The sequence below is a fragment of the Cricetulus griseus genome, chromosome 3, assembly GCF_003668045.3.
Source record: "Cricetulus griseus strain 17A/GY chromosome 3, alternate assembly CriGri-PICRH-1.0, whole genome shotgun sequence".
Classification (NCBI taxonomy): Eukaryota; Metazoa; Chordata; class Mammalia; order Rodentia; family Cricetidae; genus Cricetulus; species Cricetulus griseus.
The window spans coordinates 52592975-52611245 of NC_048596.1; the positions used below are offsets into that span (position 1 = coordinate 52592975).

An 18271-nucleotide genomic window follows, 5' to 3' on the forward strand; every position below is an offset into this window, starting at 1 on the left:
GGTAGCAAAAGGAATTTATAGTGTGGCACTTGGGCTTGCCAAAACCTGGATGTGTTGGCCAGGTGGGCAGTCAGTGGTGGGCAGGGCCTGGGTGGGCCCTCAGCAATGAATGGGACCTGGGATCTGGGAACGGGGACATGGTTGTGACTTTGGTTGACCCTGACCATGTGTCTCAGGGTATCTCTTTTCTCTCTTCATATCTTCCAACCTCCTCATCTTCTTTCCCACCCCTTTGGGGTTGAGTTCTGCCTCAGGTAGCTCACAGTCTTGCAAGGAGGTTCTATAAGAGTTGGCAGCCATGTCTCTGCCTGGAGTCCCTAGGATGATGATTGGGAAGGGAAACTGTCATAGTTAACTTCAGTTGTCAATTTGACACCTGGAAAGAGGAAACTCAACTGAGGAATTGTTACTATTAGATTGGTTTATGTCTATGGCATGCCCATGGAGGCGTTTTCTTGATTGCTAATTGATGTAGGAGGGCCCAGTCCACTGTGATGGTACATTCCTAGGCAGGTGAACCTGGGCTGTATCAAAAAGCTAGCAGAGGGGCTAGAGAGACGGCTCAACAGCTAAGAGCACTTGCTGCTCTTCTGGAAGCTCCAAGTTCAGTTCCCAGCACTTGCGTTGGACAGCTCACAGCTGTCTATAACCCCAGCTCTAGGGAATGCCTCTGGCCTCTATGGGAACCTATACCCATGTGCACATACCCATATGTAGACACACACAATTAAAAATAAATGTTAAAGAAAATAAAAGGTAACTGAGCAAGCCAAAGGAAGCAAGTCAACAAGCAATGTTCCTCCTTGGTGTCTATTTCGGATCATACCTCCATATTCCTGCCTGGTTTCCCTTCCAGGGGGACTGTAACCTGTAAGTCAGACAAACCTTTTCTTGCCCAAGTTGCCTTTTGTCACAGAAACAGAGAATGAAAACTAATGTAGAAGTTGGTACCTGGAATGTGGGGTGTTACTGCGATGGACCTGACCATGTGTGGGGTTTATGCGTTGGACTGTTTTGTGGGAAAAAGGCAGAGGCTTTTGGAACTTTGGTCTGAAAGAACCATTGAGTGCTCAGATCTTAAAGAACTGTTTTGGGAACTCGGAAGGCCATGTTGAGAGCAATGCAGACATTGGAGACCTGGCTTGTGGACTTTCAGAGGGAAGTCTGACAGTCCTTCAGAGTTGATCAGGGTTGCCCATGTGATGTGTTCGAATTAAGAATCAGTGGAAGTAAAACTTTTGCTTTAATGGAACAATGCATGTTGGTTAGCTAGGGCTGAAATATCAGCGGTGATGAATAAGAAACCAATATCATTGAGGCAAAGTCTCCTGGGAAGTATTTCTCAGGGTCACCATACAGAAGCTGTGGCCTAGTAGGAGCCAAGGCTACATTTCAAACTGTCAGCAGAACTTGGCAAACAGTGTGTAAGAGTCTTCCCACATGGTACTGGTTTTGAAGGTCATGGGAACAGCTGAGGCTTGGTACCATGTGGCAGGCTCAGAGTCCCTGAAGGGAGGCCAGGAGGTCAGTGGTGAAGATGCAGTCTCAGTTGCAATGGAAACCTCAGGATATTGGAGATGAATGCCAAAGGACAGCAACAGTTGTGGAAAGGAGTTGACTTAAGCCCACAAGACAAGCTGTGTGTGCTGTGGATGGAAGGCCAGAAGATGTCCCAGATGCTGGACCCTGAGATGCAGGCTTTGATATCACTACTGGATGTTGGGTTTTGCTTGATCTGATAATATCTGTGTCCTGGTTCTTCCCTTTTGAAATAAGAAAGCATGTAACTATTTTGGATTTTACAGCAGCACAGATTTAAGAGACTGGATATTAAAAAAAAAAAGATAACCTCGACTATCAAGTCATTGCAATTTTCTGTTTGTTTGTTTTGTTTTGTTGAGACAGGGTTTCTCTGTCCTGCTTTGTAGACCAGGCTGGCCTGGAACTCAGAGATCTGCCCGCCTCTGCCTCCTGAGTGCTGGAATTAAAGGCGTGCACCACCACTGTCCAGCTGGAGTGTCTTTTGTATTGGAGGTGTGCTTGTGTGCCAAAGTTGACAAGGGGTGGAATGTCGTATTCACCTGTCAAACTTGACATTTAGGAAGAGGGACATCACAGTTGAGGAATTTCCTCCACCAGATGGGCCTGTGGGCATATCTTCAGAGTCATTTTCTTGGTTGCTAATTGATGTAGCTGGATCCAATTCACTGTGGGTGGTACATGCCTAGGTAGGTGGCCTTGGGTTGTATAATAAAGCTAGCTAACCGAGGGAAGGGATGCAAGCCAGTTAACAGTGTTCCTCCATGGTCTCTGCTTCAGTTCCTGTCTCCAGGTTCCAGCCTTGAGTTCAGAGTATGAACCTGTAAACCAAATAACTCTCCTTTCCACAAGTTGCTTTTGGTCAGAGTGTTTTATCTTAGCAATAGAGAAGCAAACTAATACAGGGACAATTAGACTGGGTGGCAGGATATGAGTCAGGGCACCTGAGGCTGCCCAAGGGAGGGTGGGGCTCCCTGGGAAAGGTGGAGCGGGGTCCTTGAGCAATCAGCCCTGCAGGCTCCCTCTTTAATTTTTTTTTTTTTCGAGACAGGGTTTCTCTGTATTGTTTTGGAGCCTGTCCTGGAACTTGCTCGGTAGACCAGGCTGGCCTCGAACTCACAGAGATCTGCCTGTCTCTGCTTCCCAAGTGCTGGGATTAAAGACATGCGCCACCAACGCCTGGCTTAATTTGTTTGGAAATTACATTTATTTTATATTATGTCGTATGTTTGTATTGTATGTTGGTGCAGACATATAGACCTAAGAACAACTTGTGGAAGTCAGTTCTCTTACAGGAATCCAACTCAGAAGGTCTCCTTGGGGGCAAAAGCGCCTTTACCCATGAAAAGTGACTTCGAAAGAGCCCCCCATTGCCCACCCAGCATCAAGAGCCCAGGACTTCTGTGTCCAGGGAATATAGAGATCTCTGATGTATTTGTTGAAGTTAAGGTGTGGTCCTAAAGAAGCAGGTGGGTTATGATTTGTGTCAAGTGGCTAAGAGGAGCAGAAGAGGCATAGCTGCCACGTGGGAGGGAGGGCTCTATGAGACTGGGTGGGCAGCCCTCCCTGAATCCTGAGACATAAACCTCTGGTGCCCTCCATATCCTGTTGGGCAGACACCTGGCTTGGAGGCTTACTTACCCCAGCAGAGGTCTGGTGTCGTCCAAAGGCTCTGCACTGCTCTCACCGGTCCGGGACTGGGGAGACCCTGTCACCCCCTCCAGCTGCCCACCCGCAGCCCCGCTTCGTCACGTTCCAGCCGCCTGACTCAGGCCGCGCAGGGCGGGGAGCCGGGAGGCGGTGCCGGCGCCCGCTCGGCCCTGGAGGCGGCACCAGGAAGCACCCGCCCCGGCCGGAGCCGCCATGTAACCGGCGCCGCCCGGAGCCCCAGCCGCGCGGGCCCCAGAGACCCGCCCGCCATGGGAGACGAGGATGAGGAAGAGGGCTGCGCCGTGGAGCTGCAGATCACTGAAGGTGGGTGCGGGATCCCGAGGCGGCTGCCCCGGACGGGTGGCAAGAGTCAGCGACCCGCTGGGCTCATTCGCCCCCCTGTGCCCGCAGCCAACCTGACTGGGCATGAGGAGAAGGTGAGCGTGGAGAACTTCGCGCTGCTCAAGGTGCTAGGCACGGGAGGTGAGGAACCGCGTTCACTGGGCCAGTGCCCCTGGCATGGTGCTTTGGGCCTTCTGCCCGCTCACCCTCCTGGGCCTGGGCCTGGGCCTGGCTGCTGGGGAGGTCCCCCCCACCCTTTCCCGGCATAGCTCCCCTTTCCCGCCCCGCCCTACCGTACCAGGGTTCCATGCCCACTTGCAGGGCGTCCACGTTGACATCACTCCTCTCTGCAAAGTCCTGTGCGTGCATGCCCCCCTGCTGCAATTTCCTAGTCTCTTTGCGGGTTTGACTCCCTCCCAAGAGCTTTGCATAGCTTCTCCCCCTTTCCCCTTGCGAGCCCCATTCTTGTATTTTGCAAATCCTCCAGTCCGGGTTTGCACATCCCTCCCCTGTCTGGGAGTGCGCCTCTGCCTCTGGTGCCAGCGTTTTCATCCTTTCTCAGCTCTCTGATCATCCCAGGTTTGCACGTGCCCCGCCCCCTCCCCGCCCCGCAGGCCTTCTGGAGTTACTGTAAGCTCCCCAGGCTAGTTTGCACTGCACATTGCTTCTTAGGCTTAGCTGAGCACCCTCTAGGGAGTTGCTCACCTTTTCCTTAGAAGGCTCTGTCAGCCTTTTGCACCCCTGCACACCTCTTCCCACTAGTCTGCACCGCCCTCGCAGTTACAGCCCACTTTCCATCCGCTTGCTTGCTGCTCCCACAGCCTACGGGAAGGTGTTCCTGGTTCGGAAGGCGGGTGGGCACGATGCGGGCAAGCTGTATGCCATGAAGGTGCTACGCAAGGCAGCGTTGGTGCAGCGCGCCAAGACGCAGGAGCACACCCGCACCGAACGCTCGGTGCTGGAGCTGGTGCGCCAGGCGCCCTTCCTGGTTACACTGCACTACGCCTTCCAGACGGATGCCAAGCTGCACCTCATCCTGGGTGAGGGCCTGTCACATCCTGGCTTTGGAGGGGGACGGGAGTTAGGTTAGGCTACCTTATAGGGGAGCATCTCAACCTCTCCTGCACCCCTAGACTATGTGAGCGGTGGCGAGATGTTCACTCACCTCTACCAGCGCCAGTACTTTAAGGAGGCTGAGGTTCGAGTGTACGGGGGTGAGATTGTGCTGGCCCTGGAACACCTGCACAAGGTAAGAGAGGCCTAACTTTTGGCTGCTCTCTGGGGGCCTGCCCTGAGCCTGATGAGGGGCTTCCTGCTTCTGGGATGGCTTGGGTGGGAACCTTGAAAGAATTGCTTGTGTTGGCCTCTGGGCATGAAACACTACTACCTGGTAGGGTCTCCCGCCCCAGAACCTTCTGGAAGGGGCTTTCCTCTAACAGGAACTCAGGCTTACCTTCACCGGACTTCCTCCAGTGGTGACCTCAGACCTCAGTCCCTAAGGCCTTTGAAATGGGGCTTTTTGTTCACACCACTCCTCCTGGAGAACTTGGCCACAGGGCCATTTTGCTTTATAATGTCCGCGGTCCTTTTCTATTCCTTTCTTATTTTTTTTAACTGTGTGTATGTGTGATTCATGTAGGTGCATATATGTCACAGCATGTATGTGGGTCAGATTCTGTAACATTAATTCTCTCCTTCCACCTTTACATGGGTTCTGGGGATCAAACTCAGGTTGAGAGACTTTCCCCGCAAGCACTTTACCTGCTGATCCATCTTGTTTAACACCCCCTGCCCCCAGCATCTTATGTAGCTCAAACTGGCCTTGAACTCCCTGTGTAGTCAAGAATGACTATGGACATCTGACCCTGCTGCGTCTGTCTCTTTAGTACTGAGATTACAGGCATGTAATGCTGTAAGGCTCAGTTTTGTGTGCTGTTGGGGATCCAACCCAGGGCCTCATGCTAGGCAAGCACTCCACTAATGGATCACTGCCAGGCCCAGCCCTTTCTTCTTTTTTCTTTTTTTGGTTGGTTTTGTATTGTTTTAGACAGAGTCTCACTCTGCAGCCAGACTCTCCTGGTAATTGCTGGCTAGCCTAGGCTGGCCTCCTGCCATAGCCTCCCATGTACTAGGATGACAGCTGTGAGCTTACTTACATGGCTGGGTCCAGTGACTTTTCTTCCTTTCTTCCTTCCTTCCTTCCTTCTTTCTTTTCTTTTCTTTTTTGGTTTTTCGAGACAGGGTTTCTCTGTGTAGCTTTGGAGCCTATCCTGGCACTCGCTCTAGAGACCAGGCTGGCATTGTACTCACAGAGATCTGCCTGCCTCTGCCTCCCGAGTGCTGGGATTAAAGGCGTGCGCCACTAACACCCAGCTTCCAGTGACTTTTCTAATTGCTAGCTTGCCTATGCTTAGTCCTGCCCTGGAGATAACCCTGCAGGCTAAAGAGCTTCAAGATGCCTCTTTATCCCAAGTGGGGACCTGCAGGGCTGAGGCTGTGTAGGGTGTATCAGGGAAACACTCAATGTCCTTTTTCCTTCTGCCAGCTGGGCATCATCTACCGTGACCTGAAGCTAGAGAATGTCTTGCTTGACTCGGAAGGTCACATTGTCCTCACAGACTTTGGGCTGAGCAAGGAGTTTCTGACGGAGGAGGTGAGTGGATGGAGGACTTGGCCCACGGTGTTCCCAGCCAGGCCTTTGTCCTGCTTCTTCCTCTGTATCAGCACCCTGGGGGCTGCAGAGTGGATGGGTACAAAAGTTGAGCAAGCTCTGCTCTAAGCCTTTAGGAGCTTTGGGGCATGGGAGAGGTTAAGGTATCCCAATGGGTCCTCTCTGCTTCTCAGAAAGAGCGGACCTTCTCCTTCTGTGGCACAATCGAGTACATGGCCCCCGAAATCATCCGAAGCAAGGCTGGACACGGCAAGGTGGGTTATCTGGGTGAAGAAGGCAGGGTAAGGCTGAGCACACAAGGCCTTCACTCTGGCCTTACCCCATAGGCTGTGGACTGGTGGAGCCTGGGCATCCTGCTCTTCGAGCTGCTGACAGGGGCCTCGCCCTTCACATTGGAGGGAGAGAGGAACACTCAGGCCGAGGTGTCTCGGTAAGTTGTTCAGGTCATGGAGGGCAGCTGAGGGCTATACGGCCTGCCTGGGCTGGGCTGGGAGGGGGCTTGCTGCCCCTGACACCCCCACCCATCCTCCCAGACGGATCTTGAAGTGCTCCCCTCCCTTCCCCCTCCGGATTGGGCCTGTGGCACAGGACCTGCTACAGCGGCTGCTGTGCAAAGACCCTAAGAAGAGGTTGGGCGCGGGTCCCCAGGGTGCGCAGGAAGTCAAGAATCACCCCTTTTTCCAGGTGAGGCTTTTAACCTATGACCTCCTCTCATTTGCTACACCTCTGTAGGCTGGGCTGCAGCATGGTTAGCGCAGATGTATCCATGCTTTTCTGATGTTACACACAATAAGGGGTCAAAGAGCAGAATGTGGAGACCCCGCTGTCCTCAGACTACTCTCACCAGGCAGCTCTCTGAGAATACAGGAACTGGCATGGAGCCTTCACATTAGACCTCACTGCATGGCTTTTCCTAACTGACGCCTTCTTCTATTTACACATAGGCATTTGATTTGGCACCTGTCTGATATGGCAACAAGAACATCCATTTATGGCCAGGCACTCTGCCTCCATATTGGAATCCCAGCCTAGGAGGGCCTCCTGGGTTGCTCTCAGACCAGAGTCTTCCTCTCCCAGACCCTAGGCAGAGGTGTGAGCAAGAGTAGAGCTCAAGATGCAGATGAGCAGGGTCCACTTCCTTCAGGGAGTTTCTGGGACAGCCCAAGCTTTGACTGGGTGCTGGGAGAGCACTCACTTGTCACTCTGCAGAAGCCCCAAGGTATTTGAGGCATGGCACTTCCTTCTGCCCTTTCTTTGGAAAGCTCTTTAGAGGCTACTGCACAGACACACACACACACACACACACACACACACACACACACACACACGTATATATGTGCACGTACAGTGGGTAGGTGTATAATGGGGAGAAGCTCCTCACGTGAAAGAAGTCTGGACTGGGTTGTCTTTGGAAATCCAAGCTTTTTTTTTTTTTTTCTGATTTGTTTCTCCATTCTTAGCATGTGACATCCATCCCCAGGGTTGCTTTGTGGCTCCAAAGGGCTCTTGCTACCTAGACTGCTTCCCAGGCAAGAAGCAGGAGGAAGAAGGGCAGGGAGGGCATTTGTCAGCTGCTTACACCTTCCCTTCTAGGTGCTTCTCTGGGCTCCCCCTGACAGCTGCTGGCTATTGGACACAATCATCTATAAGGAAGTGCTTGTATGATGGTGTTATGTTAGGATTATGGTGCTAAAGAAAAAAAGACAGGAAAAATGGATGCTGGGTAGAGATTAGTTAACTATGTTACATTAGTCTAAACATATATAAAAGGGCAGGCGCTCTCTCCCAGAAGTGAAAAATCTGAAGGAAAGTGTTTCTTCATTCAGGAATATTTGTTTATTTATCTTCATTTGTCTGTGTACTATGTGTGTGCAGTGTCTGTGGAAAGCAGAAGGCATCAGATTGGAATTACGAAGCATGTGGATGCTGGGAATGGAAGCGTCCACATGGGTCCTCTGGAAGAGCAGCAGCCAGGGCTCTTATCCACTGAGCCGTCTCTCCAGGCCCAGCTCCTTTGTGTTTTGATGTCATGGCCATTACAAGTTCAGGAACTGACAGTTGTGCCAAGTGGAGGCCTGTAAGGAGAAAGGGGAGGAGGTAGGCTGGGAGGCTGCCTACTTCAGGGTCAGAGCCTTTGCTCTTGGGGAGCTGCCCAGTGAGGGTAGGTGCAGGAAAGTGGGGTCTCTACGTCCCGGCCTCTTACTGATTATTGTGTGCTATGTCAGAAATAGATGGGCTTCTTTGCACTTCTCCATAATGTCAGAATTAATATGAGTAACAGTAAACTCATAAGCTGCATCAGTTTGATTGTCTGATAATCCAGTTTCATTTGATAACTGGCTGTTGGCAGTCAAGTTTTTTTTTTTCTTTCTTTTTTGTTTTTTCGAGACAGGGTTTCTCTGTGTAGTCCTGGCTATCCTAGAACTCGATTTGTAGACCAGGTTGGCTTCGAACTCAGAGATCTGTCTGCCTCTGCCTTTTGAGTGCTGGCATTAAAACCTCATATCCATAGGTTCTTTTATTCTAATCTTTTTGAAAAACTTAATTTTGTGTAGTGGTGGAAGGAAGGAAGAGCCAGAAAAGGCATTTGCCACCAAGGCTGACAACCTGAACTCACTTCATGGGACACACATAGTGGAAGGAGAGAACCCGACAAGTTGTCCTCTGGCCTCCACATGCATGTCCTGGCTTTTGGTTTATTGAGACAAGGTCTCTCTGTGTAGCCCAGGCTGTCCTGGAACTGGCTCTGTAGACCAGCCTGGCCTCGAACTCACAGAGATCCGCCTGCCTCTGCCTCCCAAGTGCTGGGATTAAAGGCGTGTGCTACCATGCCTGACGCAAGTGCCTTTATTTATGAAGCCATCTCACCTCCCCTTTATTCCCATCTTAATTATGAATATCAACTCTTTAATTACTGGTCCACATGCCACACGATATACAAAAATGTTAAGAAAGGGTTTTTATTTATTTATTTATTTATTATGTGTACAACATTCTGCTTCCGTGTATATCTGCACATCAGAAGAGGGCACCAGATCTCATAACTGATGGTTGTGGCCACCATGTGGTTGCTGGGAATTGAACTCAGGACCTCTGGAAGAGCAGTCAGTGCTCTTAACCTCTGAGCCATCTCTCCAGCCCCAAGAAAGGGTTAAAGAGGCGAACTGCTGAGGTTGTCCTGAAGGCATAGAGCAGATGCAGGGCCAGGTAACAGGCTGTTTATGGGCTCAGTCTGAAGTAGGCTGAATGTCACTGAAGGAGAGGCTGTGTGGGAGCCTGGGTCAGAGGCAGGAGTCCTCTGCTGACAATTCTCCTGGATGAGGTTGTTGCCTGTGACCCAGTGACTAGGTAGCAGGCCAGCCACATTTTGGTCTTGGGATTCTTCTTTTCATAGTCCCAGGTGAGGGACTTCCTTTTTATGTGATATGTTCATGTGACTGGTTTTTCTGATATCACACCAGGGTCTCGAACTATCTGTGTAGCTGAGGATGACCTTGTATTTCTGATCCTCCTGCCTCCATCTCCCTGGTCCTGGGATTACAGGTGTGCCCAGTTTATGCATTCTGAGGATTGGACCTAGGGCTTTGAGCACATCTAGGGAAGCACTCTATCGTGAGCTATGCCCTGGCACACGGATTGGTGTATTTCCAGGTGTCCTTATTTATTAGATACAAATATTTATCAGCTTGTGCCCCTGGCTGTGTGGCAGATGGCGGTTGTTCACTTGTATTAACAAGATGTAATAGTTGTTCTTCCATGGCAGTTAGACTCGAAATGGAGTAACTCAGACCAGTCGCTCAAGGCTAGGCCCAGCCGGAAAGGTGCTATCCCACACAACAGAGGAACCAGAGTGACTCAGCCTCTTCTCACCTCTCACCCCTGACCTTTCCTCCCCAGGGTCTGGATTGGGCTGCTCTGGCTGCCAGGAAGATCCCAGCCCCATTCCGGCCCCAGATTCGCTCAGAGCTGGATGTGGGTAATTTTGCGGAAGAATTCACCCGGCTGGAGCCTGTCTACTCCCCTGCTGGCAGCCCTCCACCTGGGGACTCTAGGATCTTTCAGGTGAGTGGGAAACCACCAGGCCCCAGTGGAGGAGATGCAGGACACTACTGCCTGCTTCAGTCCTGCTGGGAAAGTCACTGCACAGTCCCCGGGCCATGCTGAGACACATCCATGCTCCTTGGACCTTTCCACTTCCTAGGGGTTGCCTGAGGTTGTCAGCTACAGAAGCCACCACAGCTGTGTCACGTCTGCTCACCCTCTTAAAATTTTTATTTATTTGTCCATTTATTTTTTTTTGTGTATAGTTTTTTTGCTTGTTTGTTTGTTTTTGACTGTTTGAATGTTTATGCACCATGAGCATGCCTAGTGCCTAAGGAGGCCAGAAGAAGGTGTCAGATCCCTTGGGACTGGATTACAGACAGTTGTGAGCTACCATGTAGGTGCTGGGAATCAAACACAGGTCCTTTGGAAGAGCAGCCAGTGCTCTTAGCTGCTGAGCCATCTCTCCAGTCCCTGTTTCCCCTTTATATATTGGGGATTAAATGTAGGGCCTTTGTAACAATAAGTCTTTCTGCTAAGCTGCCTGAGTCCTGCTGCCATGTGGGCACTTTCTGACAGACCACCCAAGTTCTGCCTGCCACAACGTTAAGGTCCCAAGTAACACACAGAGACATATATTAGGTACAAATGCTGCTTGGCAAATGACTAGGATTTCTCATCTGCTAGCTCAGTCTTAATTATCATAAATCTATATATTTTATAAGATTTATCTTATCGGATACCAGCAGAAGCGTCCTGTCTCCCAGGACTCACATGGTGACTCTGGGCTTTCTCCTACCTTTCCCAGAATCCTCCTTGACTCTGAATCCCACCTATCTTGTTTTCCTATTGGCCAACAGTACTTTATTTATCAACCAATAAGACAATCATATACACAGAAGGCTCCCATCAGGCCTTGTGCTAAGGAGTGCTCTGCCACCGAGCCATGCCACTAACCCCTTTTGCTTTTTATTTTGAGACATGACACTGATGGGTTGCCCACACTGGACTTGAACTTTTATCTTCAGTCTCCTAAGCAGCTGAAACACAGGCTTGTACCTTCAGGCCTTGCTTTTAATTTCCTTTCCATTCCACCATCTCCTTGTCATATAAAAAATTGCTTTAGGCTAGTGGTTCTCAACCTTCCTAATGCTACAATCCTTTAATATAGTTCCTTGTTTTGTGATGACCCCCAATGATAAAATTATTTTTGTTGCTACTTCATAACTGTAATTTTGTTACTGTTATGAATTGTAATGTAATTATCTGATATTCCTGATGGTCTTAGGTGACCCCTGTGAATGGGTCATTCTACCCCAAAGGGGTCACTGCTATGGGGTCTAGAGAGATTGCTCAGTGTTTAAGGGCACTGTTCTTCCAAATGATAGGAATTCAATTGCCAGCACCCACATGGTGGTTTATAACCATCTACAGTGCAAATTCCAAGGGATCTGATGTCCTCTTCTTGCCTCTGAGGGAATTGCACACATGTGGTGCACAGGCATGCATGTAGACAAAATACCCACATGTATAGAATAAATAAATAAAAAATACTGCTTTTGCCAGATAGTGATGGCACCTGCCTTTAATCCCAGCATTTGGGAGGCAGAGGCAGGCGGATCTACAGAGCAAGTTCCAGGATAGCCAAGGCTACACAGAGAAATCCTGTCTCAAAAAACAAACAAAAATTATGAAGGGCAGAGAACTTTGTTTGCTTGTGTGAAGCTTGGCTTTCGTCCCAGCACTGCATAAACTGTGTTGGTGCAACCACCTGTAATCCCAGCACTGGGGAAGTATAGGCAGAAGGATCAGGAGTTCAAGGTCATCCTTTGCTATACATGGAGTTTGAGGTCAGCCTGGGGTACATGAGACTTAGTCTCAAAAAATTATTACTATTGTTATTGTTATTTTATTTTTTGAGACAGCGTTTCTTTGTGTATCTTTGTAGACCAGGCTGGCCTTGAACTCACAGAGATCTGCCTGCCTCTGCCTCCCGAGTGCTGGGGTTAAAGATGTGTGCCACTACCACCTGACTAAAAAATATTAATGATTTTCAGAATTGCTAGGTGGGCACTCAGGGGAGAGATGCTATGCTTATACCACAGCTAGACATGGCCCTGGCACGGCACATTTGTTTAGAATTTGGGGCTAATGATAAGGCTTGCCTTAGCTCTGCATCCAGAGCCTGGGATGGTGTGGTCCTGTGTCAGCTTCATCTCTCAGTGCCTATCATTCTCCCATGCCCCAGGCAGTACCACTGCTTTCCAGAGGCACCCACGCCACACCTCTGTTGTTCTGCTTGCCCCAGAGCAGTCACCTGGCAAGCTCCCCATTAGCCAAACCACCTACCTGCCTCCCTGGGGTTTCCTTTCCTGTACACTTGATCCCAGCATCACTGCTGATCATTTTGACATGACTGGTCTAGAAATCCCTAAGGATTGGGATTAATTCCTGTGTCGTGTCCCCCCGCCCTCCCCCCAGAGCTCAAGTCCAGCCTGTAGAACATATTAAGAACAATAGTGAGGATGATGGATCCAGCCAGTTAGGATGGTATTACACTGGCCATCTCAGGACTCAGAGGGCTGAGGTAAGAGGATTGAGAATTTGAGGTTAGCATAGTGAGACTCTGTTGAGCACCTACAATGTGATCTGGCCACTGGGGATGTGCTAATGATCTTAATAGGAGAAAATACCATCCACTTGGAATCTGTTTTTAAAAAAACCAATAGTGCCACATGCTAATGTACACCTGTAACTCCAGCATTAGGAGACAGAGGCAGGAGGACTGCTGTGAGTTTGAGGATAGCCTGGGCTACATAGTGAGTACCAAGCCAACCAAGGTTACATAACAAGTCCCTGTCTCAAAACAAAGCAAAGACTGGGCATGGTGCCACAGGCCTTTAAATCTCAGGACTCAGGAGGCAGAGCCAGGTGGGATCTCTGAGTTCAGGCCAGCCTGGTCTACATATAAGACCTTGTCTCAAAACAAATGAATAAACCCAAAACAACAGCAACAAAATCGAAACATAAACAAAACAATAATAACAACAAAACTTTGAAATTGCCATGACTCGTGTCTATATGAAAGGCAGAGATCCACTTTCTAGTCTCTTTGCCTTTCCTTGGCAGCCCCACCTTGCCGAGGAGGCCAAAGTCTGTGAAGGAAGAGAGTTGTTTTCTTCATTAGTAGATATTACTGAATTAAGTTAAGTGTCTGTGACAACAGGTGCAGCCCTTCTGTGCTATCCTGGGCCACTAGTCTATCCTAGGTCTGTCACTGTGATGAGAAAAACGGGATGTCACACACTAGGAGGATAGACACGGCCCCAAGTGATTATAAAACAAGGTTGAATAAAATGTGTCCACACAGGCTGTGTGCACCGGGATGTAAGAATGCTCCTAACCCCTTTGTGGAGGTCCCCCTCTGATGAACTCAGCCCTGGTACTAACTTGCAAAGCAGCCCCCCGAGCATCTGACCCTGACATTCATCGTTGCAGGGATACTCCTTCGTGGCACCGTCCATCCTCTTCGACCACAACAATGCAGTGATGACTGACGTGCTGGAGGCACCTGGTGCTGGGCATAGGCCTGGCAGGGCAGCAGTAGCCAGGAGTGCCATGATGCAGGTGGGCTGGCCTGGGATGGAGATGGTATTGGCTTTTTTGAGTCCTCAGGGTGGGGGGGATTCTGGCCTGGTTGCTGGTGGTATGACTTGGGTGTAGGCCATTGGCCATAACACGGCCACCCAGCTCCAGGGTGAGAATCTGACTGCCCCCACCCCCTTGCCTCCAGGACTCGCCCTTCTTCCAGCAGTATGAGTTGGACCTTCGGGAGCCCGCCCTGGGTCAGGGCAGCTTCTCTGTGTGTCGGAGATGTCGCCAGCGCCAGAGTGGCCAGGAATTCGCTGTCAAGATCCTCAGCCGCAGGTGGGAGCCGGCTTTGGGCAGGACCCACAGAGAAACCTGGGGATAAGGGCCTGGTAGGTCACTGTAACCCCTCCTGCTTTGTCCCTAGGCTGGAGGAAAACACACAGCGCGAGGTGGCTGCCCTTCGCCTGTGCCAGTCACACCCTAACGTGGTGAATTTGCATGAGGTGTTTCATGACCAGGTGACTGACGCTTGTTAGGGGCGGCCTGTGGAGTGGGGGATGGGAGAGAAGGCGACCCTAGAAGCAGGATCTGCGGGGCGTAGGACCCGAGGACTGTGGGATACTGCTGAGGATGGAGGAGAAATGCAATGTGAGGAGAACACCCAGGAAACAGAGCTTAGGGGACTGGGAGTAAAATTGGATAAAGAGGTCCTGGAAAGCAGTTAGTGGGTGTGTGTGTCCAGAAGTGGAATTTGCGGGCTCCAGAGATACTGAGGCCCGCAGGTGGTGGTGGTGACCCGCCGCGTCTTCCGCAGTTGCACACTTACCTGGTCCTGGAGTTGCTGCGAGGAGGGGAGCTGCTGGAACGCATCCGTAAGAAGCGGCTCTTCAGCGAGTCGGAGGCCAGCCAGATCCTGCGCAGCCTGGTGTCTGCTGTGAGCTTTATGCACGAGGAGGCGGGTGTGGTGCACCGCGACCTCAAGCCGGAGGTGGGCGCTGGGCCCAGGCGGCGGGGCAGGACTGCCTGGCACCTGCACCGGGCTGCCACTGACTGTCGCCCGCCTCCCTTCTGTAGAACATCTTGTACGCGGATGACACTCCGGGAGCTCCGGTGAAGATCATCGACTTTGGGTTCGCGCGACTGCGGCCGCAGAGCCCGGCGGGGCCCATGCAGACTCCTTGCTTCACGCTGCAGTACGCAGCCCCCGAGCTGCTGGCACAGCAGGGCTACGATGAGTCCTGCGATCTTTGGAGCCTGGGTGTCATTTTGGTAAGGTTCTCGGAGGAACCTGGGGTTATCAGGTGTGTTAGTGGGGGTAGCAGTGTCTTTGAGGCCATGATGCAAAGCAAGGTGTCTGTGATGGTGGGATCGAGGGCCCATCACTCTTGGGTCCCTGGAGTGGAGAGGGCATTGGTGCTTGGTGGGTTGAGGATGCAGCCTCCGTTTTGCATCCTGGACCCGTCTCTCTTCTTCATCTCCTCCTAGTATATGATGCTGTCGGGGCAGGTTCCCTTCCAAGGGTCTTCAGGCCAGGGCGGGCAAAGCCAGGCAGCTGAGATCATGTGCAAGATCCGGGAAGGGCGCTTCTCACTGGACGGGGAAGCCTGGCAGGGTGTGTCGGAGGAAGCCAAGGAACTGGTCCGAGGTGCGGAGCTGGAACGCTTGGGCATGTTTGTGGAGGGTATTTGTGTGAGGCAAGCGAGTCCTCGATCAGACGTCCTGGTTAAGGAACGGGTGCGGGAACTGAGGGAGTCGCCCTTTCTAGCATGTCCCTGTTCTGCCACTAGGGCTACTGACAGTGGACCCCGCCAAGCGACTGAAGCTGGAGGGGCTGCGAAGCAGCTCGTGGCTTCAGGATGGCAGCGCGCGCTCTTCTCCTCCGCTTCGGACGCCCGATGTGCTGGAGTCCTCTGGGCCAGCTGTGCGCTCTGGGCTCAACGCCACTTTCATGGTAAGGGGAGGGCCGCTGGTGGGCGGATCCCGGCCTTTGATAGGTAGGGAGGGGGTCCTGACCTCTGGAGGATGGAGGCCTGGGGCCTGTAGATCTGGGCATTATGGGATGCGCTCTGAGGTTCCAAGGGAGAATCAGCAAACAAAATCAGGCCAGGTGGGGACACTCATCCTCCTTTCCCAGGCGTTCAACCGAGGCAAACGCGAGGGCTTCTTTCTGAAAAGCGTGGAGAATGCGCCTCTGGCCAAGAGGCGCAAGCAGAAGCTCAGGAGCGCAGCCGCCTCCCGCCGCGGCTCCCCAGTGCCTGCCTCCTCCGGTCGCCTATCAGCCTCTGCCACCAAGGGGGCACCCCGCCGAGCCAACGGCCCCTTGTCCCCCTCCTAGCTCCCGCCACTGTGACCCCCTTCTCCTTAGGAGCTGTGACCCGCGAGCCCGGTGCTGCCACCAGACTTATGCCAGTGGCTCCCACTCTGATCCCCAGGAATTGCCCTGCCCTCCCCACCCAGTCCCAGACAGAGCAGAAGTATTTTTATAAGCAGAGATTTTTTAAAAAATGTCTTACCAGATAAGAGTTAGGGACACAGGGAAGCAAGTGTTGTGAGCAGAGTGGGGTTTGCCCACCCCCACCCCCCACACTGCCTCATCAGGAGAGAAGGCCCCTCCCAGGGCCTACTCCACTAAGCAAGGGCATCCTCTGCCATTCTTAAGCACGCAGTTGCCATGGGGAACAAATCAGGAGCCCCCTGGGATGGGACACCCGTCAATATGTTGTCACTTTATGGACCGTGTGCAATTATGTCCACCAAAGACCTGTGTTGGGAATGAGAGAGAAACCCTGGGGAACCTCTAGAGCATTACTGAGATACATCACTTTTATGTCAGCTGGCTTCTCCCCTAGTGGGGCTAAGGAAGGAGGTAGGTGCTCCCTACAGGGAAGCCCCTTTCTCACTCACCCATTCCTCATGGGCACAGCTGCTTCTGGCTGCGGGTGGAGCCTTGGGGGTCTGGGCTTGGCATCCACAGTCACTGCCTCAGCCCTTTTAGGCTGTGCCTTTGACTTTAAAATAAAACTCCATTCAGTTCTGCTTGTGGTTTGTGTTTGTGCTGGGGGTGTCTGGAGCTGGGGCTGGAGGGACAGGTAGACCTTTGAGATGGTGTCAAGAAGGTCGCCCTCATTCCTTGTCACTTAGCTGTGTGGTGTGCACCTGTGTGTTTGATAGCTGAGTTCCAAACCCTGCCCTCAAGGTGCCAAGAGCAGGCCCTCCCTTGGAGTCATCTCAGTTCAGACTCTGCCCCTAAAAAGGCTGTTGGCGCTCCATGGTGGGGCATTAAAAGCCCCCCACCTCTGGATTCACCAGGTAGTTCCTGGTTTTCTGTTCCCCTGGGGCCACCAGGAATGCTTTGCTCAGATTAAACCTGGATTTATTAATTTAGTCTGGTGGACTTACTGCATCACCAGTGATGGGTTTCCGTTAACCTTCCTACTAACTGGGATTTGTTAAACATACCACTGTGAATGCATACATATATGTATATTTGTGTGTGGACACCTGGGGTTCACATAGGTCCTTCATTGCTCTCCATCTTTAATATTAATTATTTTTTTTTGATTTTTGAGACAGGGTTTCTCTGTGTAGCTTTGGAGCCTGTCCTGGCACTCGCTCTGGAGACCAGGCTGGCCTCAAACTCACAGAGATCTGCTTGCCTCTGCCTCCCGAGTGCTGGGATTAAAGGTGTGCACCACCAATGCCCGACAATTAATTAATGTTTAAGTCAGGGTTTCCACATAGTATTGGCTGTCCTGGAACTCAGTATGTAGACCAGGTTGGCCTCAACTCACAGATATCCATCTGCCTCCATTTCCCAAATGCTGGCATGAAAGGCATGCACCGCCTTGATGGCCTCCTTCTTTATTTTTTGAGACAGTGTTTCTCACTGAACCTGAGGCTGATCTACTGGGTGGGTGAAGCAGGTTACCCATCAGCTTCAGGGTTTCATCTGTCTCTTCCCCTGTAAGGCTGGGGATGCAGGCTCTCAACTCGTGTCCTCCCCCTGTACTGGAAGCCTTACCGACTGACCTCCCTCCCCAGGCCCATCGTTTTGTTTCCTTAGTGTGCGTGCCTGTTTATGTTAATGTGGGTGCACTTGTGTTCAGGCATGTGTGCATTTGTGCAGAGACCCGAGGTTGATGTTGAGGGTCTTGTCTTCCTCTATTACCCTCCATCTTACTCGATGGATTGCAGATGGATTGCAGATGGGGCTGATTTGGCCATCCAGCTAGCTCCGGAAATCGCTACTTAGCCTTCTGGCCACCAACCCCATCCCACATGTATGGGGACCCTGGGGATTATTATTTACTCAGCCAACCTCCCACCCCTTCCCCACTCCTACCCTCTACCCTCATCATTTGCTTTTTGAGACCTAGTAGCTCAGGCTGTTCTGGAACTCACAGTTACCTGGGCCTGAAACTCTTCACTCCACTGCTA

The 18271-nt window shown here is 51.5% G+C and overlaps 1 protein-coding gene and 1 long non-coding RNA gene across 6 annotated transcripts; one reads left to right on the forward strand and one right to left on the reverse strand.

Annotated features, from left to right (window-relative positions):
• Positions 1–1224: 1224 nt before the first annotated feature.
• LOC107977444 lies at positions 1225–3333 on the reverse strand. Its single transcript, XR_003483971.2, has 2 exons — positions 3181–3333; positions 1225–2360 (listed from the first exon to the last, which is right to left on the reverse strand). It is a non-coding gene; the product is annotated as an uncharacterized LOC107977444 (long non-coding RNA).
• Positions 3334–3353: 20 nt separating this feature from the next.
• Positions 3354–16870, forward strand: Rps6ka4 (ribosomal protein S6 kinase A4). Of its 5 annotated transcripts, none has more exons than XM_027408462.2 (17): positions 3354–3513; positions 3601–3672; positions 4353–4571; positions 4665–4780; positions 6077–6184; positions 6376–6456; positions 6529–6632; positions 6736–6886; positions 10100–10264; positions 13742–13870; positions 14037–14170; positions 14259–14352; positions 14649–14822; positions 14909–15103; positions 15320–15479; positions 15622–15785; positions 15969–16870. In XM_027408462.2, the coding sequence occupies exons 1-17, from the start codon at positions 3459–3461 to the stop codon at positions 16167–16169; spliced, it is 2322 nt and encodes a 773-aa protein (XP_027264263.1). In that variant the 5' UTR covers positions 3354–3458; the 3' UTR covers positions 16170–16870. The 5 variants fall into 5 exon arrangements, with proteins under 5 accessions (XP_027264263.1, XP_027264265.1, XP_027264266.1 ...); XM_027408463.2 differs by having other exon boundaries at positions 3405–3513; positions 3601–3626; positions 15969–16169; XM_027408464.2 differs by lacking the exon at positions 4353–4571.
• The last annotated feature ends 1401 nt before the right edge of the window (positions 16871–18271 follow it).